Source organism: Lonchura striata, chromosome 1, assembly GCF_046129695.1.
Source record: "Lonchura striata isolate bLonStr1 chromosome 1, bLonStr1.mat, whole genome shotgun sequence".
In the NCBI taxonomy this organism is placed as follows: Eukaryota; Metazoa; Chordata; class Aves; order Passeriformes; family Estrildidae; genus Lonchura; species Lonchura striata.
In genome coordinates this window covers 154610346-154637596 of record NC_134603.1, presented here as the reverse complement: position 1 = coordinate 154637596, position 27251 = coordinate 154610346, and the positions used below count along the sequence as shown (strand labels likewise).

Here is a 27251-nt window from a genome sequence, read left to right as displayed (position 1 = left end):
ACTAATGCATGTCCTTCCTGACATGTTGGTTAACAGATCCCACCATTGAAGTGGTCAGTCCCATGCAGGACATAACTGTTGATGAAGATGGCCCAGCAGAGTTCGTATGCCAATATTCTAGGCCAGTGCACGCCATCTGGAAGAAAAATGATCAGGAAATACATGCAGATGGGCAGCGAGTGATTATCGATCAGGACTGGAATGTGAGCATGCTAAAAATTAACCCCACGGTCCCAGAAGACACTGGCATCTATTCTTGTGAAGCTGAAGGCATTAAAGTGATGGCTACACTTGATGTTCAAGGTGAGGTCTTCCAGCCAGAGAGGAAGACTACCATGGGTTCCAAATAAAAGAGGTAGAAAAATCATGGCAAGGCTTTGCAATAAGGAACTCATCAGATACCTGCTCTTGGTGCTCGCTCCACTACTGAAAATAAGGATAAAGATAGCTGGGGGATAATGGGAATCAAATATGAAACTGCAGCATTATCATATTTCTAATTAACACTCATTACACCACTTAGCCAGCCCACCTCTTCTGCAGTGAGCTGGAGTATCAGTGTGATGGGATGTGTCCTGCTGAACTGTTGTAAAATCACAGGCATATTCTTGGTCCAAATGAATAATACAAATATCGTTCTGCTATTAAAAAGCATTTTTTTTACAGCACTTTTTACATAAACTCAGTAACTAATGGATAGCATGCAATTCCATTTTATTTTGCAGAGTAAAGGAGCTTTGTAATTTCCCTATTTCAAACAGTGATCCCTCAGGAATTACCTCCTCACTCAGCACTCACATTTGTGGAGATCCTGAGGAACAATATATACAAAAATTAACAAAAAAGTTAGGATTTTACATGGAAATTTCTTTTTTTTTTCTGCTGCATATGGAATTCCCGGGTTTGGTTACCAAGTGAATTGGTGTGATCAGCAACAGCAGGTTCTGATTTCTGAGTATTTGTGACTATTCTGCCTTCTTCCTTAACTGGAGTTGGTTGTTAGTGCAGAAGAACAGGCTGATATTAATTATAATGTTTTCTACATTGATAAGCACTTTCCATTGCAGGGATTTAAAACTATTTTAATTAACATAATCAAAAAGCATCCCAGAGGAGGTAGAGTTAGCAATTGGCTGCTTTCCATAATTAGGGAAACCAGTGCTCCCAAAGTATGTGGATAAAGAATTTGGGTTGTTCTAAAAAAATTATACATTCTCCAAGAATAGTCTGCAACCCCCTCATTGTTCTCCATAAGTATAAATCGTATAAAATTCAGAATATTTTTTAGTATTATAGAAGCCCAGAATAGTTTGGGTTGGAAAAGACCTTAAAGGTCATGTAGTTCTAAATTCCCTGCCATGGGCAGGGACACCTTCCACTGTCCCAAGTTTCTCCAAACCCTGTCCAACCTGGCCTGGGACACTTCCAGGGATGGGGAGTCCACACATGACATCTTTGGACATCTTGTAATTAGTAATAAGTTAATAAATATATGGTGGCTTGTGCTTTTTGGGTATGTTTCTTTGTTTTTACCGTTAAATAAATGGCTCCGTTTGGGGGTTTATTTAACATTTTATTTATTTTTACTAATTTTTTTTTAAATTTTTTTTTTCTTTTTTTTTTATGGGCACAGTTCCAAATTATCTATAGAACTATAAACAGGGATGTCTTGGGGTCTTGGTATATAACATAAATCATGCTGACCATTTTATGGCATTTGTGTAAACTGTATTTACTCCACTCTGTGTCCCCACCCTTGTGCATGTCATTTGTCCCCGTAGCAACATGAATTATACCCACGTGCACCAGCCCACATTTAATTTGGCATCGAGCTGATTGTTTCTGACCAGGTGCCAGCTGATGCATGGCTGGAGTGTGGAGGTTTGTGCATGTTTCTGACCCCACAACTCACCACTCAGCATGGGAAAATAAACCTAAATGTCACAGGGCTTTTACAATAATTCTAAATTTACTGTTCAAAGTAATCTTGATGGAGAAGTTGACTTGGAGTGTTTCCTAGAGGCAGAATTATCTTGGATAAACGTCACTGTAGCTTTGCCAGCCATAATCTTGTCTTAAATTTGCTTTGCAAGAAAAGTAATGAGATTTTATCATAAGCTGTTGGTGGATTCCCACCTCCCCAGTCATGATTTTAATTGTGCTGTCTGAGAGATCTTTGGGAAACTCTCATAGGACAAAAGGAATTTGATTGCACTTTTATCTTACTGAGCTATGCCTTCCTATTGACTATTGGCCTGATTAATACAAATATGACCATTTTTTCCCTTTATTTATAAAAAAAACAGGTTTTTGGAAGAAATCTGGGTGAAATGCTAGAGGTTCTAGATTAAATGCTGGAGGTTCTAGAGATTTATCATTACTTTTAAACTGTCTTTAAATCTTTTTATTGTAATACTTTGTTAGAGCACGGATTGCAATCGACAATTAAACCTACAAGCACAGTTTATAACATCCACATTTTTCCATCAGCTTTACAGCAGTGGGAATCATCCAGTGCTCTGAGGCTTGCTAATATTCAGGGATATATGACCAAATAATTAATAATGTTAATTGTCCTTCTTTTCTAGCCAAGAACAGCATTGTCCAGGGCTTGGAGAACGTGGAGGCTGTGGAAGGAGGGGAAGCCCTGTTCGAGTGTTATCTCTCCAAGCCTGAGACCTACAATTACAACTGGCTGATTGACGATGAACCTGCCAAAACCACAGAAAACACTGAGATGGTTTACTTTGAAAATGGACTCAGGCATATCCTGCTGCTGAAGAATTTGACTCCCCAGGACAGCTGCAGGGTGACTTTCATGTGCAGCGATGCAGTGACCTCAGCCTTCCTCACGGTGAAAGGTAACTCAAGTGCTTGGGGAAATCTTCAATTTCTGCTTGGAAAGGGGAAAGAAACCAGGGAAATATGATGAGTAGCAGCAAGGAAATGTTGCATTTGTTTGTCTCTTATCTAAATGTTCTTCCCACACAGTAAATCATACGATCATTCAGGTTGGGAAAGCTCTCTCAGATCATCAAGCTCACCACTAACCCACAGAATCACAGAATGGTTGGGTTGGAGGGGACCTTAAAGTTCATCCAGTGGCACCCTCTGCCATGGGCAGGGACACCTTCCACCACCCCAGTCTGCTCCAAGCCCCGTCCAACCTGGCCTTGGACACTTCCAGGGATCCAGGGGCAGCCACAGCTGCTCTGGGTACCCTGTGCCAGGGCCTCCCCACCCTCACAATGAAGAATTTCTTCCTAATATCTCATGCAAACCTATCCTCTGTCCATCTGAATCCATTCCCCCTTGTCCTGTACTCCATGCTCTTGCAAAATGTCCCTTTCCATCTTTCTTGTCAGCTCCCTTCGCTTACTGGAAGGTACAAATTAGATCATCCCAAAGCCTTTTGTTTTCCCTGAAAAAAAAAAAATCTGAAAAAAATTCAATTCTCTCACCCTTAAATGGATGATGCTTTACAATTTCCTCATTTTCTTGTTCTGTAGGATGTGAGAAGGTTTATAAGCAGCTCCAGCTGGCACTGAATTAGCAGTAAATGACTGTCTCAGAGCTAACACGATTCTGATGAGTTTGGTTGTGTTTATAGGCACTTCAGGGCTTCAGAGAGAAGGGTTTTATCAGCAACACTATTATCTCTGTATCCTTTATCCCACTGGGAACCAGAAGCCCTTTCTTTACAAAAAAATAAGAGTACAAAAGCAGAGATCAGTCCCCACCTGTGGATTAGATGGGGTTTGGAGCAACCTGGTCTGGTGGAAGGTGTCCCTGCCAAAGGCAGGGGATGCAACAAGATGAGCTTTAAAGTCCCTCCCAAACCAAACCATTCTGTGGATCTAAACCTTCTGTTCTGGCAATATACAAAAACCTTTTAATCTCCTCGCTCTCCCAGACCTGCTGTTCAGAGCTTCAGCACAAATAGTCACAAAATCTCTTGATTTTCTCTGTAACTGAGGGCTTGATCACTGATTTTAATCTACAGGGTGGCGCCTGCAGTTCTTGCAGCCCCTCACAGACGTGGAAGTGTCTCTGGGGGGAAAAGCAACATTTAGCTGTGTCCTGAGTGAAGCTGTGCCAGTTAATGAAGTGGCCTGGTACAGTAATGGCATAGAGATCCAGCCGGGTGAGGACTGGGAGGTACAAGCAGATGGAAACAAATACAAACTTATTCTGAAAAAAGCCCAGCTGCATCATTCTGGAGAGGTGACCTTTGCTTCCAGGGAGGCCATTTCATCAGCCAAGCTTTCTGTGATAGGTAAGTGTGTGTTGTTCCAGCCCAGGGGCACTCAAAATCTCAAACTTTGGTATTGAGCTGCGACATCGAATTTCCCAATCTTTGTGCTGATTCTTTTCCATCTTGCCTCACATGTATCCAAATAGTGCTCTTAGTCTGTGAAGATACTACTGGCAACTTGTTCTTTGACCAGAAGTAATCCACCTCATCAGAAGACAAATGTATCAGGCTAGTGATGGTAGAGATGCTCTCCAGCTTTTTTTAACTGCAGTCTTTTGTAAAATGTAACATAAACTCTGACAGAAATCAGTATTCTGAGTTCAGCTTCACTCTCACCAAATATGGACACAGGAGGGAACTGAGCTAGAGTCCATGTGGAAAAATTATCCAGAACAGCAGAGGGATCTTTGAAATCTGCTAATTTAGCTCAGTTGCTGGGAAAACAGTTTCCCAGATTAATGAGAAGCATTTTAAAACCCTCAAGTGGGGGACACCCATGAAGCACACACCTCCTGCTTCAGAGGCAGAGGTGCTAACAGTTAAATAGGGAAGATGATAATTCCCTAATTCCTTCATGGAGCAAGCTGGGTGATTCCATGTCAGTGTCCATCTCAGCACCCAGGATCTGGCTCTTTCCTGCAGTGGGACAAGTGGGTCACCCAGCAGTGGTCACACAGCACCATCCCAGCAGTGGTTATGAGATAATTAAATGTATTTTAGCTGTAGCTGAGATGTTAAAGAGTCACTGATGGACCATTTATACTTTAAATGACTACAGGCAGTCTCTAAGGATTTCTGAGACTTAAGAGATCTCTGTTATACATTCCAGTAATTTTCACCACAATTTAAAAAAAAACGTTTGATGGATTTAAATCAGTTTTTTCTAATTTTGGATACTTATAATTAATGATTTTCAAAATAAAAATACAGTGCTCTTCCTGTTGACAGATTTTTCTCTATGAAATTTGGCTGACAACAGAGAAAAGACTTTGTTGTTCTTGTGGTGTCCAGAGTTAAAGAACTGGCTGTAGACCATATTTACCTTTAATTCTTTGGATTGGTGTATCATGGCAGGTCATTTACATGGTAAATGTCTTGAACTCAAGACTAAAAGAATTATTTCTGTCTTTTAGGCCAAAGTGTAATGTAAGCAAGGAACATTTTCCAGTGTACTGAGTGGAAGGATTGGGATTAGATAATCTTCAAGGTCCCAACTTCAAACCATTCCATGATTGTGGACAGTAGGACACCAGATCATTCCCATCACATATTTATTTGTTTTTGCCTGATGCTGTGACACATATTGCAATTACACAGAAGTGGAGTGACTCGTTATTAAAATATTTGTGTTATTCTTTAGTCCCATAATAACTTGATTTCAATTAAGGCCAGACCTAAAATAAATACAATCAAGGCTCAAATGTGCTTGAAATTGTCAGTTAAATTCCTTGATAATATGGACTGTGTAGGATTATCTCTTTTTTTAAGCTTGGTGGGACAAAGAGGTTAATTATATATATAAAAGAGGTTAATTATTTGAGATGAGAGTTGGAAAATGAATGTTTGGCATAGATCAGAGCAGACAAGGATAAATCAGTGGTGCACAGGCACTCACGGTCATGACTTTATGATGATTTTACACTCAACTTTACAACAAGGAGAATACTCAGTCCATTGCACTTCCATCCCCACGGCTTGCAGAAGGCTCTTGGGTGTTTTAGGATGAAGGGTTCCTGCTCACACCGTACATCACAGGACCTCTGTTGTGCCCCCAGCCCTCCCCGAGCCACCCGAAGAGCCAGAAGTCCTCAGTCAGAGCAGCCACTCTGTCACTCTGTCCTGGCACAAGCCGCTGGGTGAGGGCGGCCAGGACCTCCTGGGCTACAAGGTGGAGAGGAAAATCCTGGGAGTTGGCTGGCAGTCCTGCAGCGAGGGCCTCATCCAGAACACGGAGTTCACAGTGGATGGCCTCACCCCGGGGGAGCCCTACAGATTCCGAGTGTCGGCCGTAAACAGAGCCGGGGCCAGCGAGGCGGTGCACTTCCCCCAGATGGTGCGGTTAGGTGAGGATGGACACAGGCTCCAGGGAGGACTGAAAGCTCCTGCAGACCCTACATTTTGCATGGCATGCCTGCTTCACCCATTCCAGGCATCTCCCAGTGCAATACCTTTCAGTGCTTGGCTGCCAGCACAATAGAGGAGGAAGAGCTTGGGATGAAAAAGTCGGTCTGGGCTGCTGTGAACAAAACCTGCTGCGTTTTTAGCACCCAGCAGTGGTTTCCTCCAAACTGCATCCAGCTGTCTTGCAGCCTGCACTGCATCATCCATGTGCTGGCTCGTCACCATGGGTTTCTTGCACTGCATCCATGTGCTGGCCAGTCACCACAAGTGTCTTTTCTGGTGGAGTTGGGACGGAATGAGTGAAAAAGGGCATGCTGGAATGTGTTTGGAAAAACCAAGACTGTGACCATGAGTGGGCAATATTGTCTTCTTCACCCATCTTTTTCCTTTTTTATCTTTTTTATGTGTCTTTTTCAAGAATTCCCCCAAATAAATGCTGGGGGACACAGTTCCTTTGCTGTCTGATGGTGAAACTTTGGAAGCTCAGTGGGATGGGGAGTCTCTCTTTCAGTCTTTCTTTCCTTGCAACTCTTTCTCCAGTACCACTCATCTAAATTCCTCAAAATGAGGATAATGATAAAAAAATACTCTTTTGATTAAAATGCTCTGTTGCTTTTTTTTTTTTTTTTTTTTTTTTTTTTTTTTTTTTTTTTTTTTTGCAACAATAACTGTTGCCAGTGCTGGACCCTGATGACTCTGCACATGCTGAGTTTGTCAACAACGAACCCAAGGCATTTTAGGCAGCAATCCACTCACCCTGGTGAAATGTGCAGAGAGGAAGGTAACCTTGACGGATGTGCTGCTTTTGGGAACCCAGCACCGTCTTTTACATCCCAGTCAACATCTCTGTTTTATGTGTTCTTTGAGTTTTCTTCGTTCTACAAAGAGCATTCTGTTGTCCAAAGTAAAGAAAATGCAGAGAAATTTTTGGTTTAAATTATTTATGCTTTTTCATAATTTTTACTCTTCCTAGGATGGCATAAAGATATAGATATATTTTTTTTTAAATGTCGAGGCAGAGCTGAATGCCACTTTGAATAATCTCTTTTCATTCTATTTATTGTGTTTTTTTTGTCTTCTTTTTTGTCTCACATCACAACTCCTTCATCTCAAAACATTTAAGATCTAGAAATCTGTAGAACTTCTTTTATACTGATGATGGGTAAACGAAGACCAGAAAACAAACATGGGAATGTGGAAAATGCAACCACTTCTGCATGTATATGTTTAGATGGAGCTGGAACTGGGAGAGCTTGGAAGACTGTTTTGATATTATCTTTGGAAGTGTATACTTTGGGTGTTGCCACACTTTTTTTTTCTTCCTTTAGTTGTCTACAACAGCTGAAAAATCTGTAAATGATGGATGGGTTGCTTGAATATTTTATGGAGTGGAGTGCCTTAAAACCAGATGATTGTTCTTTGTGCTAATCAATTTTATTTTTGTAATTGCAGAGCCTCCAGTTACCATCGCCCAACCTTTGGTGGGAGGATCTGTCTCAGAAGGGGGGGTGGCTCGCCTGGAGTGCACATTATCAAGTAAAACTGAGGAGAAAGTAACTTGGTTCAAGGGAAAAGAGCAAATAAAAGCTGGAGGGAGATACGAGATCCTTTCTGATGGAACAAAACAGATACTCATTATCCGTGGATTTAAACCTGAGGATCAGGACAGCTACACCTGCATGGCTTCTCCAGAAGTCAAATCCGTTGCCAGCCTGTGTCTTGAAGGTACGGAGTGTGCACTGCTGGGGTGTTAAATCAGATCCGGTATGGACATCTGGGGCATCTCCACAGCTTGGACTGGAAATAATTTTTTTACAAGCTATGATAACAATCCACAAGGAATTGTTATTTTTCCTGTTTGGCATTGCCCAGTATGTTCCTGCATCCCAAATAGTTTTGAGTTGCTCAGGTTAGAGTTTCTGGAGACAGATATTTAAGGTGTGACATTATTGTCTCTACAAGAGTTTTTGGTGCCTTTTGAGATGCTTTAGGGTATTCTGTGGATGTCCCAGACAACCTGAAGCATCTCAAAAGGGACTGGGCAACATGTAGAGGCACGTGAATGTGTCCTAGATACTTTCACACTTAGGCACATCCAACCCAGCCAGTGTGTCCATGTGAGAGGGAGTCTCAGCTCCCAGCACAGCTGCTGGAGATCTATTCAGGACACACAGGAAAGCCCTGTATACCTGGGAGATAGGATGAGCCTGGGTAGCTTTAAAGGTTCCTCTGGCAGTCTTAACCAGTTCATGAACTGCAACATTAAAAAGGACAGAAATCGATTTATTTGGTCCAAATGTGCAAGGAATAAATAAATTTAAAAAAAAAAAAGTTGTTTGGTAATGTTTGAAGTGCATGCACAGAATCACAGGATTGTTGAGGTTGGACAGACCTCCTGAAGATGGTGTGGTCCATCCTCCTCCTCAAAGCATGGTCAGCTAGGACAACCAGATTCAGTTATATCAACTTCCCAGAGAGGGTGTAAAGTTTCCTTCTCTGGAGATACTCAAAATCCATCTGGACACTGAATAATGTAATCTAGGGGACTGTGCATGAGCAGAGAGGTTGGACTAGATGATATCCAGCGGTCCCTTCCAACCCTCCCCATCCTGTGATTCTGTAAACTCCCATGTTGTTCTCATTATGGTGCTTAGTTAAATGCCTCTGAGACTCCCCTGTAGAACATTTCCATGTGCTTTCTCAAAACTCACAGATATTTAACTTCTCATCTGTTTCATTCCCTGCAGTTCCCACAGTGTCGATGCTAAAGGAAATTGCCAGGGAAGTTCCTCGTGCCAGCCGGGCTGAAGAGCAGGTGGATGGACACATCCAGCCCAGCCTGCCTCCTGAAGCTGCCCAGGAGGGAGATCTTCACCTCCTGTGGGAAGCCCTGGCCAAAAAGCGCCGGATGAGCCGGGAGCCCACCTTGGATTCCATCAGCGAGGTGCCCGAGGAGGATGAGAAGCTTCAGAAGCTGAGGAAGGAGGAAGCAGAGATGTCTCACTACTACTCAGAGGAATACTCCACGTGTGACGAGCTGGCCAGGACAGGAGAGGCAGATTTCTCTTTCACAAGCTCTGATGATGAGTCTAGAGCTGGGACTCCTTCCCTAGTAAACTACCTCAAGAAAGCTGAGAGGAAGACCACCAGTATTACCAGCAAGATTCAGTCCACCTCCACAGGAAAACTATGGAAACAGTGGGAGACATCCACCGTGGAGACCACTGTGGCCACCACAGCTGCTCAGCCAGCTGAACCAGAGCTGCCAGATTTAGATGATCCCTCCATGAACAAGGCGGCTGTGAAGATCCAAGCCGCTTTCAAAGGCTACAAAGTGAGAAAAGAGATCAAGCAACAGGAGTGCCCGGTGTTTACTGAGACCTTCAAAGACTTCTCTGGAGAGCCTGGAAGCACCCTGCACCTGGAGTGCGTGGCCCACAGCAAAACCGACATGAACGTCCGGTGGCTGAAGGACGGGAAGGAGCTCTCGGATGGTCGCTACTACCACATAGACAGCTACAGCGATGGCACCTGCTCCTTGATTATCGCTGGCCTGGACAGGAAGGATGCAGGCAAATACACCTGTGAGGCATCCAATAAGTTTGGCAAGGTCTCACACAGCGCTAAGGTGGTGGTCGGCACTCAGGAACCTCAAGTTCTTGCGAAGGAGAAGCGGAGTAAGCAGAGCACTGACAGTGAGACGGAAAGCTCGTCTGGCAGCGAGCTGGACGACGCTTTCCGGAAAGCAGGAAGGAGACTCCACAGACTCTTCAGGGCCAAGATCTCCACGGAGATCTCTGACGTGGAGGAAGAGCTCTTTGTCAGCGCGGATGAAGGGGACATAGACGTGGTTGACCACCAGACATACCGTGAGGACGACCAGTACATCTACATCAAGTTTGAAATCATGTCTGAGGCCAAAACAGCCGCCACACGGTTCAGAGAGATGTTTGGCGCTCTGGGAATCCCAGTGGAGATCGACATCTTGGAACAAGGCCCGAAAAAGATAGAATTGCGCATTGGGAAGGCATCACCTCCCACCCTTGGGAAGTTTGCACTTCCAGTAGCGAGACCTCCACCACCTTTGCTGACTTCTGACACAGGTAGGAGAAGCAAATCTCACTTATTCCTTGGAAAAGACACTGGGAACAGGTCACAATATAATTTTTTCACTCTCAAGCAAGTTAATTTGTTTTTAATTTGGTGCAGATATTTTTATGAAAGCCTTGCACTTTTTGACAAAATAATGACTTTTTTATTCTTTTTCATTTTGAGGGAGAGGAAGCACACTGGTGGGGGGGTTGCAATATATTTATTTATCTGCGAAGCCCCTTTTCATGCTAGAAATGTCACCTACTACAACATGACCATAAGTACTATGATTATTGTACTTAATAAATTATGTAGGATTTAGAATGGTTTGGAGGGAGAAAAGACATTTTCACAAGGACAGAAGCAGGGACAATATATAGTTGGGAGCTGTGGTATTGTGCTGATGGAATATCTTTGTAATGCTAGGGAGTTTATTGACTCTTTTCTAGAGAAAACATATTACTCTGGAATTAAAAAACTGGAAACCAGAAGTCTGGGCAGCAACGGCGTAAAATATATCTTTAGATAAAAACAAACTTTTCTTTCTTCTCTCCAACCACCCCAACTTTAGCCCCCATGTTCATGACCGAGCTCCAAAACCAAGAGGTCCAGGACGGGTACCCAGTGAGCTTTGACTGCATCGTCATTGGCAAACCCCTGCCCACGGTTCGCTGGTTCAAGGACGGCAAAGCTATAGAAGAAAACGATCACTACATGATCAACGAGGACCAGGAAGGTTGCCACCAGCTGATCATCACCGCCGTGGTGCCCACGGACATGGGCGTCTACCGCTGCCTCGCTGAGAACAACATGGGGGTGGCTTCGACCAAGGCTGAGCTTCGTGTGGACTGTAAGTCTCAAAATCACTGTAGAAAAACCAATTAAAGGAGTTCTGCTGAGACCTGATTTCTCCCCCCCCTCCCCCACCAAAGAAAGCGCCATTTACATTTTAAAAGAAAATGTTTTTGCTACAAATTTTCACTTGCAAACTTCTGGGATTCAGCTAGGTTTTACTAACTCCAAGGCGAGGTACAGAGCAAAGATTCTGGGGTGAACAGAGGTGGTTTCCATAATCCAGGGATGTGTGGGATCGTGCTGCAGTACAATATAAAATCTATCTGCCAGTCACTCAAATTAGCAAGGGAACTAGAATCAGTAAGAACTATTTAAGCAAGCAAAATAATTTAAAAGTTCAGATGATTCAAGACCTATCTTCTTCCATTTAACAGTGACCAGCACAGACTATGAGACAGCAGCAGATGCAACAGAGACATCCTCTTACTACAGTGCTAAAGAATATATTTCAAGGTAAAATATGGAACTGTGGCTCTAACCTCTGACTTGGTGAGATCAATCTGTGTATTTATGTCAGGGCTGTGTCAAGCAGGGCCAGGTTAACGCCATAAAGGAGCATCCAGCCCAATAACTGTGACAGCTGCACATTCATCATGGGCAGAATTGCTCTGGAGCCTTCAGGCAAGCCAGGGTATTTCCTCAAGGAATCACTCTGTTACTTTTAATGTCAGATGGTGCTGAGTCTGTTCTCAGGATGCCAAAACACACAGACCAAATTTACCTAAAATAGGTCATTCTGATTCTGAACTCTGACCTGGCATCTTGATTTTCTTCTTTCTAATTCCAATTGCTGCTCAGCCGAGAACAGGAGGAATCCACCACTGAGGAGGAGCAGTTGCCCCAGATCTTTGATGAGCTTCATGATATTCATGTGGCACCTGGAGCATCGCTGGCTAAATTTCACCTGAAGGTGAAAGGTGAGTGGATCCCAGGGTACTGTCAGTTTTCCAGGTCTGATATCAGATTGAAGTACTGGACAAGATTTTCCAAGGTTTTCTTCTACAGCTGTGACGCTGGGCTGAGCATTTTGCATCACTTTTGCACAAATGTGTTCACACTGTTGAACAGGGACTGTTGGAGCAGACTCAGGTAGATTAAGCCTCATTTTGTTTCCATATATCCAGGCATAATGACAGGCACATGCTTCTGAAAACTGAATTCTGGATTTCTCTGAGCACAGGGGCAATTTGGAATAATAATCTTGACATTATTGTTATCATTATTAATAGCTATCAATATATATTACATATATATTTCTATAACATTGATAACTATATTTAGTATAATGTGCTGATATTAATCATAATTATGTAATAATATTAATAAAAATGAAGTCAGTCTCCTTCATTCTCTTCAATAAATCAAACAGTCATGGACTTGCCTTCCTCCATTAAGGGGCTGCTCCTACAATGTAAAAACTGCAAAAGCATCCCTCTGGTGTTAACTCTGATAAAGACAGGTAGAGATTTTCCTTTTTTCTCCTGTTGCTGTCTATAAAAATGATGAGAATGCATTTGGCTTCAACATTTCTCCTTGTGAACCTTTCAAATCTTTCAGACCTAAGTGTTGATTTTTCAACCTCCAATGTGTTTGCACATGCAGACAGTATGGGGAATGCCAGAAACTGAGGAGGCAGGAAAGAATTTTGACTGATCAATCTAATTTAATGCATTTTTAAGCATTCCTAATTGGTTAAACCCTTGAAACAGGAGCCCTGTTAAACCCCTGAAAGAGCAGAGGATCTGGCAGTTTGGAGATGCTCCCAGATCAATGCTGCCAATGAATTTCGTTCTCTGTGTCTGTAACTGCTCCTCACAGGGTACCCTCAGCCTCGTCTCTATTGGTTCAAAAACGGGCAGCCCCTAAAGGCTTCTGATCGTATCCTCAAGACTGACAGGCAGGAATTCCACTCCCTGGAAATCCGCGACGTCACCAAAGCAGATGCTGGCCAGTACTTGATATTTGTCATCAACTCTGCTGGCTCTGCGTATTCCTCAGCCAGGCTGGTCGTCAAAGGTGGGTCTTGCTCTATTTTGGGCTGTTCCAGAGGTTCTTGCAGTTTTGTATAGTTATTTTGTTACTGAGGAAACCTCTCGAGGTAACTTGGGTGAGGTGGGGAAGTCTGTAGGTAAAAGATCATGTGCTTTACTCTTGGTTCTTTCTTTATTCACCTATAAATTTGCTGTTTAAGAAGATGATGGTGCCACTTCTTTGTGGTCTGACTGTTGTCTCATAAACAGGTATTTTATTCTTGCCCATCCTCATGAACCTTAAAAGTTCATTTCATTAAAACTTAGGGACTCTTACATATCACACCAATATTTCTGTGCAATATCTCCACTGGAGTCACTTTGGGAGCTTTTTTCTGCAACTCCTGGATTAACACTTATTTATATTTGTCATGTTCTTTTTTTTCTCCTTGTGTTTCAGATCCTTATGAGAAAGAAGAGCCATCCAAAACAGGTAAGAGAAGACACAGCAGGTGAGACCAGAAGCCCCAGGAATTTTTCAATCTAAACTCACTGTGCTTTATCAATAATATTATTTGCAGATTCCCATGAGCAGCTGATACCGCCAAGATTCCTTGAAAGATTCACAAATAAGAAAGTGAAAAAGGGTGCAAGCATCACATTATCTGTGAAAGTTGAAGGTAAGTGAGCAAATACCTCATCTCTCTGAACAACACTTGAAATGTGGAACCTCACAACACATTCTTCTCTCTCTGCCCAAAGTCATTGTAACCTCATTTCCTGTATCTGAAGTCTGGGATTCTACTCCCAACTTACATTTCTTACAAAGACACTTCACAGTAAAGCATCTTATTTTTCCTCACCTCCATTTTTCTGTATGTAAAAATGGAGATAGTGACACTTTGTAGTATGATGGATGTTGACCATGAATTGTATGGTGATTGACAAGTTTGGTTTATGGAAAGATTTAATGTGTTTATGAGCATGCTGTAAAATGGTTTATCCTCCTTTATTGAATATTATGCCTCTTATTGTTGGGAAAGTATCAGAAAATGGATCAAACCAGCATTTTTTAACAGCAAGGCTCATAATTTTAAGGGAGGAGCACAAACAGGAAGATTAAAGCTCATTGCACCAATTTTCCCTTTAGGACATCCACCACCAACAATCACTTGGATGAAAGAAGAGTCTCGGGAAGACATCCTGTGGATCAAACCAGACACTCCTGGGTATAAACTGGCCAGCTCCAACATGCACCACAGCCTGATCCTGTTGGATGTCAAGAAGAAGTACAGTGGAGCTTACACCTGCATTGCCACCAACAAGGCTGGCCAGTCCATCTGCACTGCCAACCTGGAAGTTGCAGATGGTAAATCTTTGTTGCAACACAAAAAATTTCTCTATATTTCCCTTTTATGCAGTGCTAAGGAAAAAAAACAAACGCACAAGCGTAACTGTTAAGGAAATTATCCAATCACACCCAGAAAAATGCATTTTCTCAAGAGCAACTATTTGCTTGTCTTGCAAATAGTTACACTCTTCTACAATATTTTAGATTTATGATTCTGTCTTGTATTAACAGTAGCAGATTTGCAATATAAACAGAAGGCAAGTCTAAGGAACAGCCAAATTAAGCACAAATTAAAAAAAAATGAGATAAAGGCAACATAAAGTAACTGGGAAAAGTCACCTTTTGAAAAATTTTTTTGGTGTGCTTCACTCTGCTGAGGTATTTTGGATTGTATTAGACTTATTTGATTTCTGTAGAGCTTTCCAAGGCCTAACACAATAAGATGAGGGGGTAAACAAATATATACTGGGAATTGGGGCAGAGCTGTGAAGGACTTCATTTTTTTGTTATGCTGCCTTGCATCCCACACTTTTAGCTGCAGGAACATAACTTGAGCAGTGTGGAGAAATGGGGCAATTATATATTTTCCATGAACAGGGAGAGGAGGGAGAATCCATTGCCATCACAGGACTGGGAATATATATCTCCAGTCAGGAGCTGCTGCAGTGCTCCACATCCAGAAAATGTGCCTGTACTAAATAGCTAAAAAAGGACATTCTGTGCCTTCTGTCCTCTAATGACAAACCCCAATCTTGCAGTGAAAGAGGCTGAAGTGCTGACCCAGGAGCGTGTGATGGTGTCAGAAGCCATCATGACCACACTGGGGTAAGTTGGATGCACAGGAGAAAGGGGACTTGTTCTTCATTTAGCTCTCCTTACTGCGCACTTTATTGTCATTTTTAACTCTGCTTTATTTTCTTTTTCAGAACTATTCAGTCCTCTGAAGGTAAGAGAAGCTGTTTTCTCTCTCTTCTTCCTGTCCATATCTACAGCTGAGCCTGTCAATGTATTTCATGTATCCGCTTATTTTTATCCACTTTTCGTGAAATTGTCTGCAATGTTGGAACTTTTCAGGACTGCTCACTGTTCAAGGGTGAATTATTTGGATGAGCTGAGAGCAAGCACAGTTTTAAAACCAGGAGAAGGGAAGAAAATTAAACCTTCCTTCCACAGAAGCTTTTATTACTCAAAAAGAGATGAATTTTCAATGACACTGCCAGCTTAATAACAAATTCTCCTTTTTCCAGGAGACCTTGAAGCTGGCAGAGAAGGTGTGCCCAAAAGCCCTATTTCATTAGCTGATGTTGGCTCAGAAGAGTTCTTCCAGAAACTCACCTCACGTATCTCAGAAATGGTATCTGCAAAAATAACTCAGGGTAAGGAATCTGGAAAATACAGTTTAAATATGGTAGGGAAAAAAAAAAGCAATCTCTTTTTTTAGGTGTTGTTTAATTATAAGTGAAATTTATGCAGCAGGTTTTGAGACAATCATTCTGTATAAGTACATGAACATTTGTCAATGCTTAAAAGTAAGAAATTTAAGTAGGAGTCCATCCAACCTGCACATCTCAGTCTAGAATTTGAACTAGGAAAAAAGCTATTACAGTAAATTGTAAAAATATAAGTGTACTTTGCATATCTTAGGTATTTTGAGTTCCTCAGATATTCATCATTCCTAAATCAGAAAGCAATCCAGTTTTCTCTACTTCCCACATCTTGAAGTTTTAGCTCACAGTGAAATTTAAAAATCAAATTAAGGCTGAAAACTCTGTGCACAGCTGTGCAGCAATCCAATGATTTGTTGAGCTGAATGAAAAATTCTGGTTTGTGCCTGCCCTGATTATCTTGTAGAAAAACTTTAACTTGGAGCAAAAATAGAGGCATTAACTCTCCAACAAACATTCTTGCAGTGCAGCAGCAATACATGCAGTAGGCCTGCAACACCATGTATTAAAGCGTCCAAATTATTCATTTACTCCTAAATATCAATAGGAAATCACACTAGATATTACTGTGAATGCTGTTCCTTGGAAGAAGAAAAATTATGATAGATTTGGTTCATGTTCAAACTGGGGATACTTATTAAACACTTTGCTGTTGCTCTGCTTTTCAGCTAAACTTCGAGTACCGGGTGCAGAAAGTGATGATGAGTCAAGAACTCCCTCAGCATCTCCTCGCCATGGACGATCCAGACCTTCATCCATTGCTCAGGAATCCTCCTCGGAATCTGAAGATGGGGATTCCAGAGGGGAGGTATGACATCTCTATGGACAAGTTGGACACAAGGAGAAAACTAAACTTAGAATGACCAACCTACTATGGTGTAGGGATCTCCATTCTCTTTAGTGATGTAATTAAATTTTGTAGGTGTATTTGGTAGTTAAATGTTGTGTCTCATACAATGCACAGAGAATCAAATTCTGATGCTCCCCCTGTGATCCTGAACAAGTGGTTCAAGTCAGCATGGTCAAAACATACCCATGACTTGGCAGCTCTTGCTGTCATGGCTGAACTTCAGGAAGTCAGAACTTGATTTTCTGTGGCCTTGGATAGAGTTGGCCAGAGGAATCTTGTTGGGAGCTTCTCCATGAGGGAAATGAAGAGCACAAAGTGACTGTAGTTTCATGCCTGCAGATCTTTGATGTCTACATGGTCACTGCTGACTACGTGCCCGTGGCGCCGGACAAGGAGACCATCACCCTGAAGGAAGGACAATATGTGGAAGTCCTGGATTCAGCTCATCCTCTGAAATGGCTGGTCAGGACTAAACCCACAAAATCGAGTCCCTCTCGACAGGGTTGGGTGTCTCCAGCTTATCTGGACAAGAAATTAAAGGTGATTGATCATGTTTGGTTATTTCTCATTTAAAATTTCTTGTTCCTGTTGCAGTTTAGAGCTGTCCATTTTTCAAGGATTGATGGTGGAGAAGGTTGAAGGAGTCTGGAACAAGGTTATATTTTTAAATGTTTTTATTAGACAATATTTCTGGTCTGTACAGGGGTTTCTGGGTTGAAAAGACCTAAAACCTCTCCAATACAGAAGAAAGGTCACAATGGTTTAGAATTGTTGGACTAAACAAGACTGTGAACATCTGAGAGACATTCCTCAGTATGTATATAGAAAAGCACAGTCCACTCCCAAGAACTATTTTAATTTTTTTTCCTAATATTGTAGTTGTCACCAGAGTGGGGAACAACAGAAATTCCAGAGTTTCCTGGAGAGTTTGTTTCCGAAGATGAATACAAAAGGAAGCTAAGGTAAGCTCATGTCATTTGGTATTTGCACCTTTGAATTTTCCTGCCTTTTGAACCACTTGTATTTTATGATTGATTTCAGCTTAGGAAAATTCCAGGCATCCCTCCACTCCTCTATCCATCCATCCATCCATCCTCCATCCATGTGATGCCTTAAGAGTCTTACCTAGAAGAGAGGCTAGACAGTGTTAAAGGAATAAAGTAGATAATTATTGAAAAGGCATTCAAAGGATACACCTTGGGCAGTGCAAGACCTCAGCTGTAGCTCCACCCAAGATGGATGCCGGGTCACAAGTTTTCACACTTTTATAAGTTTTGATCCATTTCCATATTGGGGTTAATTGTCCAATTACAGCTTCAGGTGATGCAGTCCCATCCTCCCAGTTTGCTCTCCTCCATTCCCTGGTGTTTGTACTTTTTGGGCTGAAGCTGCAGCAGTGTCCTTTGTTCTCAGGCTGGAAAAGGATTGTTTTGTGTGACTGAGCTGTGAGGAGAACTTGCTAACACTTTATATGAAGTCCAGAGATCTATACCAATGCAGTACATTGGTATAGAATCTGAAAAATATGACAGCTAAAACTTAAGGCATCACATGCATCTATCCATCCCCACAGAGGATCTTTCAACACACCCCAGGAGTTGCTTCCTCTGATCATAAATCCCTACTTTACAGCCTAAAAGCCTCTCAAGAACAGTTGTGATGATTTTTCTGTGATTTCTTTCTGCCTCTCTGTCTCCACTTCAGTGTTCTCATTCAGGAGCTGTTGATCTCAGAGGAAGATTACATTCAAGATTTACAGTTCCTCCAGACTCATCACCTTAGGTACACTGAGACCTGTCCCAGTGTGCCAGGAGCTGTTGCCAGTCAGAAATCCACCATCTTCAGGAATATTGATGACATTGGTCGCTTCCATTCCAGGTGGGCATTCCCAAGTGCCTTCTTTGGAGACCAAAGAGTAGCATTATCATTATTATAATTATTATTACTACTACTATTATTATCACTACTATTCTTACTACTGTTCCTGATGTGGAGCACTGGCAGTGCTGAGGTGAAAGGGAATTGATGCTCCTTTTAAGGAGGGTAAATGATGGCATGGCTTGAATCATAGCACAGGGTTAGGACTTCCATAACCCCCTTCAGAGCTTCAAGGCTTCCTGTGTTCAGCTCATTTCTTACTCTTTTAAGTGGATTTAACTGAGAAACAGTGAATTATGTTTAAAAAGCAGCAAGATTTTTGAGGCACTTCAGTGGTGTCTTCATAGACATATTAATCCATGTAAAACTGATGTCAGCATCCATGAATTTCAGGACATTTTCCACTATCCCAGGTTGCTCCAAGCCCCATCCAACCTGGCCTTCGACAATTCCAGGCCACTTCCAGTCACAGCTTCTCTGGGAAGTCTGTGCCAGGGTCTCACCACTGCCACAAGGAAGAATTCCTTCCTAATATCCCATCTAACCCAGCCCTCTGTCCGTTTAAAGCCAATCCTCCTTGTCCTGTCCTCCAGGCCCTTGTCCAAAGTCCCTGCACAGCCATGCCAGCTAAGAGGAATGACATTGTGCTGGGTGAAGAGGCACTGAGCAGTTTAACCCAAATGTGGCAACATCCCTTATTTCCCCCCCATCATTTCTGTTTCGGTTTGAAAAGACAGGTGTCTGCTAAGGAAAGCAGGAGCCTTCCTTGAAATGGAAAATGCAAAATCCCCCCTCTGAATTATTATGCTTTTTGAAATTAAGGGGCTCTCAGGCAAATATATGGGAATACGAACCAGTTTTTTTATTAGGAAAATTAAAAATACAAATGCAGTAGTACAAACAACAACAACAACAACAACAACAACAAAAACCAAACAAACAAAAAAAAAAAACCATTGACTATTAGAATAGGAACTGATCCCCTGCAGGTCAGGGGGGTGGCAGCAGTCCCATCCCAGGGTGGCTCAGCCCTCCTGCAGTTCCAGCTGTGCTTCTGCTGGAGCAGGATCCTGCACAAGGGGGGAGTTTTCCTTGGAGCTCCAGGGCTGGGGGAGATGGGCCTGGGCTCCTCTGGGAATGCAGTGGGAAGAAAGCTGCTCCTCTGGGAATGCAGTGGGGAAGAAAGCTGCTCCTCTGGGAATGCAGTGGGGAAGAAAGCTGCTCCTCTGGGAATGCAGTGGGGAAGGAAGCTGCTCCTCTGGGAATGCAGGGGGAAGGAAGCTGCTCCTCTGGGAATGCAGGGGGAAGAAAGCTGCTCCTCTGGGAATGCAGGGGGCAAAGGCTGCTGTGCTGTTCCCAGGTCAGATTGGATCCAGGTAGGAATGCTTGGCTCCTCCCCTGGGCGCAGCATCTCCCCATGGGATGATGGAATTTTCTCAGCCATGCAGGGACGCTCAGTGGCCATGGACAGCAGAGATCTCCTGGAGGGAGGATTGGCTGTAGGGGAGATAAGGAAACTGCCCCATGGGCAGCAGAGAATTGCCCCAGCTCTGACAGATGGGAAATGGAATATCGCCAAACCATATCTTACACCCCAGGACAATTTCCCTTAACCTGTGTTCACCTGACATCTCCTGATTCACAGTCTGGCTACTGGGGCTGTGTTTTTAGCCTCATTCCAGCACCTTCTCCTCAGCTGTCCTGTGCTCCTGCCCCCACAGTGTGTTCCTGCGGAGCCTGCAGGGCTGTGACACTGATGATGACGTGGCCATGTGCTTCATCAAGCACGAAGCAGAGTTTAACAAGTACATCCAGTACCTGGTGGGAAGGATCCAGGCAGAATCAATTGTTGTCAGCAAAGCTGTCCAGGATTTCTACAAGGTAAGGCAGTGTCAGTGTCAGCTTGTCAGGACCCCAACAGTGTAAGAGTCTGTTTCCTAGCCCGTGCAGCCAAAGGAGGAGTCTGAAATGCATCTGATTGCGTTTTCAGGGTTGTTTATTTTTCCTTATTAGAACATTCTTTCTCTGACCTACTGAGGTCCATCTAGAAAGGAAGCCATGGCAATCTGCTCTGCCGTGTTGGGCGGTGTTTACATTTTATATCAAAAGTTATGTATAGTCTGTTTACAATAATGTGCCAATATCTATCATCTATGTTGGACAGTGTGTCTCTGCCTTAAACCAATAGAAAAGTGTCACCATCACACCAAGACATGGAGGACAAGAAGAAGGAAAAGAAGGCTATGACACGTCCAAATTCCTCCATCTTGACCCCCTGAATTATATTCTAAAAACTCAAAATTTCTATTTTTCCACCCTGTGTTAGTTCAACTACCACACTACACAAACCCTTGTGGCTTGTAATTCTTCATACAGAGCTGGAAATTTTTTCCATGGGCTAAAATCAAAGCCACAGGTGTTTTTGACTTCTTGCCAGGGTCTCTGAGACCCCTGCCAGGGTCTGGAGACAGCCAGGGCAGCCAGAGGGATGTGCTGGACTCTCACAAGGCAGGAGCCAAAGCACATGTGGGAAATTCATCTTGTAACTCACTGCATCAAGAAATGTTGTTATTAATCATAAGTGTGAACCTCAAAAGTATTTGTAGTATCTTTTGCTAAATATAATAGCAAAGCCTTATTAACTTAAAATTAATTAAACTTTAAAAATTATTGAAACTAATAATTTTTAGTTCACTTTCTAGCTTTTTCTGTTACGTATGGCCAATGTTGGGACATATTTACATATTATTATACATTTATTAATATTATATAGAGATTTTACAGACATTAATTTGACTGTGTTTATGTACTTGTAATTAAGGGACTGTTTAGAGGTCACCACATTATAAGACCAAGAGAACCACATAAATCATAAATATAGATAAGCAAATCTTGTTTCTTTGCTCCAGCTACTCAGGATTTTTTCTACTGCTCTTTATAACAACATTTCCTTGTTATTCCATGTATTTTTTTCAGAGATACACAGATGAATTTTTAACTAATGAGGATCCTTCACAGCCACTTATTCCACCACTGCAGCACTACCTGGAAAAACCCATAAACAGGATCCAGCAGTACCAGACAATAATTAAGGTAAAGAGTTGTTACAGGTTTACATTCTGCTCTGTGCAGCTTGTGCAGAAAAAAGATTTTATTTTTATTTCCTATTTCTTAGTTTCCTACTGATAAAACTACAATTGAAAACTGCTTGAGTAAACAAGATATTAATATCACCAGTGGTGGTGTTCTCTAAATAGTTTTGTAAATGTAAATCCAGGTGGAGATTCACAGAATCCAACCCCATAAAGTTCAGTAAACTCTATCTTTAAACATATGTAAAAATATATGTATAATATAATGTATGACTGCATGGATGACAGGTATGAATTTGCTTCAAACTCAGCAACATTTATGTTATAAAAATAAGTAGTTTCTTTGTCTATGATAATGACTTACCACTTCTTTTCCTTATGTTTTATCCTGATATTATAGTAAGATGAAATTCTTGTTTTCAGAAAAGCTTTGCTCCATTCTGCCACCTTGAAATATTTTGCCTTTTAGGCTTGCATCTGTCTTGGACCATAAGCAAACATTTCAGAGCAGCATTTTAAACAATGTTTTAATGGGAAATAGCACTGGGATACTGAGGAAGAAAATAATCGTAGCAAAATATTTATGTATTATTGTATAAATGAGCAGCTTGAAGATTTTGAAGAAAGTTCTACTTTTGAACACAATCTTGCACAGAAACACCAACATTTTTAAAGGTCTCTTGGAGGAGAAAAGGCATTTTCCATGCTTTCATTGCTGAAAGAGAGGAACAGGACCAAATGTGGGAAGAACAGGGAAAATGTCATTTCACATTTTTTCCAACCCCTCTTTTTATTGAGCTAATGTTGACTCAGCATAGCCACATGAATTCCTTTTTCTCTGCCTTTGTGAGGGTAAGGAGAAATACAATGGGTACATTTAGGATCACTTTGGAATTTTTGGGTTTCAGCCACCAAAGCACATCTGGTGTTTGTTTCAACTTTATCTTTGCTTGATATCAGCTGATATAAGGAAAAGCCAGACTGGTTAGTCTTTAATATTGCAGAATAGGTAGGAAAGAAAGACTTTGTTATCTGAGCTGTTTGTGGTGAATAATTTGAATAAAAGTTGCTGAGATGAAAGAGACAGAGCAGGTATTGAGAAAATCTTTGGCTCTGAAGGAACTGCTTATTTTCTGTCTGATTGTCCACTAATATTTTCTTCACTCACCTACAGGAATTAATCCGAAACAAAGCCAGAAACAGCCAGAACTGCACTTTGCTGGAGCAGGCCTATGCCATTGTGTCTGCCCTCACCCGAAGAGCAGAGAACAACCTCCACGTCTCACTCATTGAGAATTATCCAGGGACCTTGGAAAGCCTTGGAGAGCCCATCCGCCAGGTAACTGGAATTTCCCTGGTTGCTGGTTCCATGTGTGCCTTCACCAGCTCCTAAGGAGCCCTAATTCTTAGAAGAAAATCCTTTAGAAATTATATCTGAAAGAGATAATTTGCTTATTTCACTTACTGCTGTCCAGAAATGGGTGTTCTGGCTTCACTAAGGTTTGAAACATCAGAGCATGGATGCTTATGGAATAATTCACACATAATGCAGTTATTTGCCTTTGTGACCTGCTCATCAAACAGGAATAAAATTGTTCTGGGCCCCTACATGATCTAAAAGGGTTATAACTCATTATTGGGAAGCAGCACAGGGCAGCTCCTGGAGTTACTGGCATCAACAGACCCATGTGCTCCCCCAGGTTTATCCCATGAACCAGGTGTGTGGCTTTTTAGGTGATCCAGCTGTTAGGACACTTTAGGAATTCCAACACCTCAGTCAAATTCTTGTTTCTGTATAGATTTACTCTGTTCTACCAGGCAAGTAATTTATTCTGTCTGTACCCAGTGTTTTCCATGGGAATCATGGTGTATTTCTGAGTGGGGTTGCAGGGCTAAATTACAGTGATACTGTGGTGGGCATTCACCTCTCCACATTTAGGCATCCAAAAAGTGTCCAGTCACATCCCTCGAGTGTTTACTTCTCCCTAGAAATGCCAGGGGAAAGCCATGTCACTAATTGAGCTGTCTGTGTCTGAAGCTATGTGAAATGAATGTCCTGCTCTGGTGAAGGTGACTGAATCATCATATAAAGTGTCTGTATAACACACAAAATACAATTTTTCTTTAATATTTTCAAGACTGTTTCTACCTAACAAGGGCTGTCTATTTATCTGGCACCAAATAATTCCATTTAAATGTCAATGTAATGACAACCACTGGCTGTGCCTGTGTCTGATGAGTCACCTTTAGCACCAGAAACAATCTGCTGTGCTTTAATAAACCAGAGATACATCACGGGATGATGCAACAGGAGACATTTGTTATCTGGGCACTGAAAAATGATGGTGAGACATAACTGCGGTAATTATTCCAGATGTGTCACTATGTGCTCTTCTTTCTTTTTCCTATCAGGGCCACTTCATTGTGTGGGAAGGAGCTCCAGGAGCTCGAATGGCATGGAAAGGACACAAAAGACATGTTTTCCTCTTCAAAAATTATATTGTGATCTGCAAACCAAAGCGAGACACAAAGACCGACACCTACAGCTACATCTTCAAGAACATCATGAAGGTCTGATCAGTTTATCCTCACATAAAGCATTTCTCTGTCAATTAGAGCTTTGCTTTTATATCCAGCTTGAATATTCTTCTCATCCTTCTGAGCTATTTCTTTGCCTCAAAAAGTCTTTGAAGCATAAGTAGAATCTACATTTATCCCAAAATATCTATTTTAAACCTCTCAGGAACATGTCAGAAACCATCAGGGTGGAGTTTTACCATGCAGGAAGGAAGTTACAAGTAAAAGCATTTCTTTATTTCTGTTCCCTCATTTAATTAACAGCATAAATATATTATATTTATGTGGATTTTGCTGCCTACAATATTTTCTTGCATTTGTAAATCTCTGGTTCTGGCAGTCTGTAATATTGGGAATAAATTAGATGGAATCTTATTTGCTGAATTCCATCAGGTTCTCTCTGCTGGTTATGTCCTTTCCTGACACCAATTCCTGTTCAGAAATGGAAAAATTCAGAGGATTTGACCCACTCATATTCAGACATTCAGGGTTAAAACTGCCAGAAATTGAGGAAAGAGTTTTCACAAGGCAGGAGATGCTCAACTCCAATAAAAACCAGCCAACCAACCAAAAAACCCATTGAGTTCTTGACCAAGCCCAGCCAGGACTTTCTGAAAGTCCTTATCTCTGTCCTCATCAATATTCATAGTCAGATTTTATTTTCCAAAAAAAAATAAAATGGAAACATTTCCATGCTTTGTCCAGAGACTGCCTGCTCTCTTTTTTTCCATGTTGCCTGGGTCCAACCCTTCAGGGACAGTGTGTTCCACCCTTGGGACAACTTTTAATGCTGGACATAGTTTTCTTGGAAATCTAATCCCAGGAAAATGTTGGTTTGGTAACCAGAAAGTCAAATATAGCAGGGAAAATAACTCTCACAGTAGCACTGATTGCTCTTCAACCAAAGCCAGCTTGCATTGGTCACGCGATCTGAAAAATCTTTGAAGAAGGTGCAAATTACCCCTTTTTGCTGTTGGGAATTCCTAAAAAGCAGAGGATTTGTGGTGACTTTCTTGCCTCTTCTGTCACTCAGCTGAACAACATAGACGTGAACGACCTGGTGGAAGGGGATGACCGGGCCTTCGAGATCTGGCACGAGCGGGAGGACTTGGTGCGCAAGTACCTGCTGCAGGCACGAACCGTGAACATCAAGAACTCCTGGGTGAAGGAGATCTTGGGCATCCAGCAGAGGATCAGCGAGCCCATCTGGAGTAAGTGTGGCAGAAGACAACCCTCTGATTTTCTCTTAGATGGTCTCTTTGGTTTGATGCCTTGTGCAGGCTGACCTAGAACAGAGACCAGACAGAGCTAAAGAATAAAGCAGGGATTCATTCAAAGGATCTCCCCCATGGATCCACCTTGGGCAGCACCAGAGCCCAGCCAGGGCTGCACCCAAAATGACCCAAAATGGTCCCAAAATGCACGAGCGCTCCCGGGGCTCTCCCTGGGATCAGTTCTGCTCCATTGGCACCTTGGAGTTCATTGTCCCATTCCAGCTCCAGCCCAGGCAGTCCCATCCTGCTTGTTTTTCTCTCTGCAGCCCACGCTGTTTGTGCTCCTGGGCTGAGGTTTGGATCATTTGTCCTTGGTGCCCAGCTGGAGCAGGAATTGTTTTGTCTCCCTGCTCTGTGCACAGAGCTCAGCATCCCCTGGTATGAAGCTCAGACCCAAACACTAAAGCAGCACAGAATCTGAAAATATAAAATCTAAACCTGAGGCATCAGATTCAGGAAATTATAAAAGAGGGAGAGAAGCTTTTAATAGTCATTAAATGAGCAGGTCCAGGGAGGGGATTCTGCCCCTCTGCTCTGCTCTTGTGGGATCCCACCTGCAGTGTTCTGTCCAGTTGTGGGGTCTCCAAAATAAAATGGACATGGAGCTGCTGCAGTGAGTCCAGAAGAGGCCTAGACGATAACCTGAGGGCTGAAACTCCTCTCCTGGAGGAAAGGCAGGGAGAGCTGGGGTTGTAGCCTGATCCGGAGTCCCACACACCCCAGTAAGAAAGACCCTGTGACTTCACTGGGTTCCAGACCCTTTACTCGACTCCTGGCTTGCATTGCTCTATCTTTGCACCTGGGTTTGCTTTGGAATTTTGTCTGGTCATTAAGGCTTCATTATTCTCAGTGTCATTTGAAATTCCACCAATTTTTGATCCACAAAATCTATCAGGAGGGATATTATATTTTTATTTTATTTGAGGAATTGCCTTAACGGTGACAGCTGTGTGGTGTCAGAAACATGGATGCGCTTATTAAAGTCTTGGTCTAAAACAATTCCAGATCAGCAACAAATCCCCTTTTTTCCATATGGTCTAACTTTATAGCCAACAACAAGCTTGTTACAGACTGAATTTAGTCTCAGACAAGAAAGGAGAGCATGTCACCTATTAAGTCTTGAGCTGCTAAAATTTCCTGTACAGTTTTTCCATTCTGAACCTCACAGATGTGCAAAAATTATTCTTATCTCACTTAGCAGGAGCCATGCCATGGACAGAGCCCCTTCCTCCAGACTAATATGCTTCCTCTGCTATTTCAGTCCCTCCAGACTTTGAGGAAGAACTGGCAGACTGCACAGCTGAGCTGGGAGAGACAGTCAAGCTGGCCTGCAAGGTGACAGGAGCTCCCAAGCCATCCATCAGCTGGTACAAAGGTACGAGCAGCAGGGCATGAAGTGCACCCTCCAAATGTGCTCCCTGTCCATATTGCTGTGATAATTGGACAGTGGGTTGATGCCTTAAGGAGCTGGGATGGAGGCTAGACAGACTT

At 42.4% G+C, this 27251-nt stretch overlaps 1 protein-coding gene across 16 annotated transcripts in view; it reads left to right on the top strand.

Annotated features, from left to right (window-relative positions):
- The window catches only part of OBSCN (obscurin, cytoskeletal calmodulin and titin-interacting RhoGEF), a 178449-nt gene that overhangs the window by 104330 nt on the left and 46868 nt on the right, over positions 1–27251 (top strand). For 12 of the 16 annotated variants that reach the window (XM_021537977.2, XM_031503758.2, XM_021537979.2 and 9 more), the window contains 26 exons: positions 37–303; positions 2589–2861; positions 4004–4276; positions 6031–6318; positions 7829–8101; positions 9124–10479; positions 11040–11318; positions 11698–11776; positions 12122–12240; positions 13142–13339; positions 13754–13786; positions 13875–13973; positions 14444–14662; positions 15403–15469; positions 15571–15590; positions 15892–16020; positions 16758–16897; positions 17279–17479; positions 17819–17901; positions 18644–18817; positions 20539–20698; positions 21794–21910; positions 23084–23248; positions 24322–24480; positions 25520–25697; positions 27022–27135. In XM_021537977.2, the coding sequence (XP_021393652.2) occupies positions 37–303; positions 2589–2861; positions 4004–4276; positions 6031–6318; positions 7829–8101; positions 9124–10479; positions 11040–11318; positions 11698–11776; positions 12122–12240; positions 13142–13339; positions 13754–13786; positions 13875–13973; positions 14444–14662; positions 15403–15469; positions 15571–15590; positions 15892–16020; positions 16758–16897; positions 17279–17479; positions 17819–17901; positions 18644–18817; positions 20539–20698; positions 21794–21910; positions 23084–23248; positions 24322–24480; positions 25520–25697; positions 27022–27135 (5463 nt within the window). The remainder of the gene's footprint in view (positions 1–36; positions 304–2588; positions 2862–4003; positions 4277–6030; positions 6319–7828; positions 8102–9123; positions 10480–11039; positions 11319–11697; positions 11777–12121; positions 12241–13141; positions 13340–13753; positions 13787–13874; positions 13974–14443; positions 14663–15402; positions 15470–15570; positions 15591–15891; positions 16021–16757; positions 16898–17278; positions 17480–17818; positions 17902–18643; positions 18818–20538; positions 20699–21793; positions 21911–23083; positions 23249–24321; positions 24481–25519; positions 25698–27021; positions 27136–27251) is intronic. The other 4 variants (XM_021537986.2, XM_021537984.2, XM_021537981.2 and 1 more) reach the window with 3 other exon arrangements.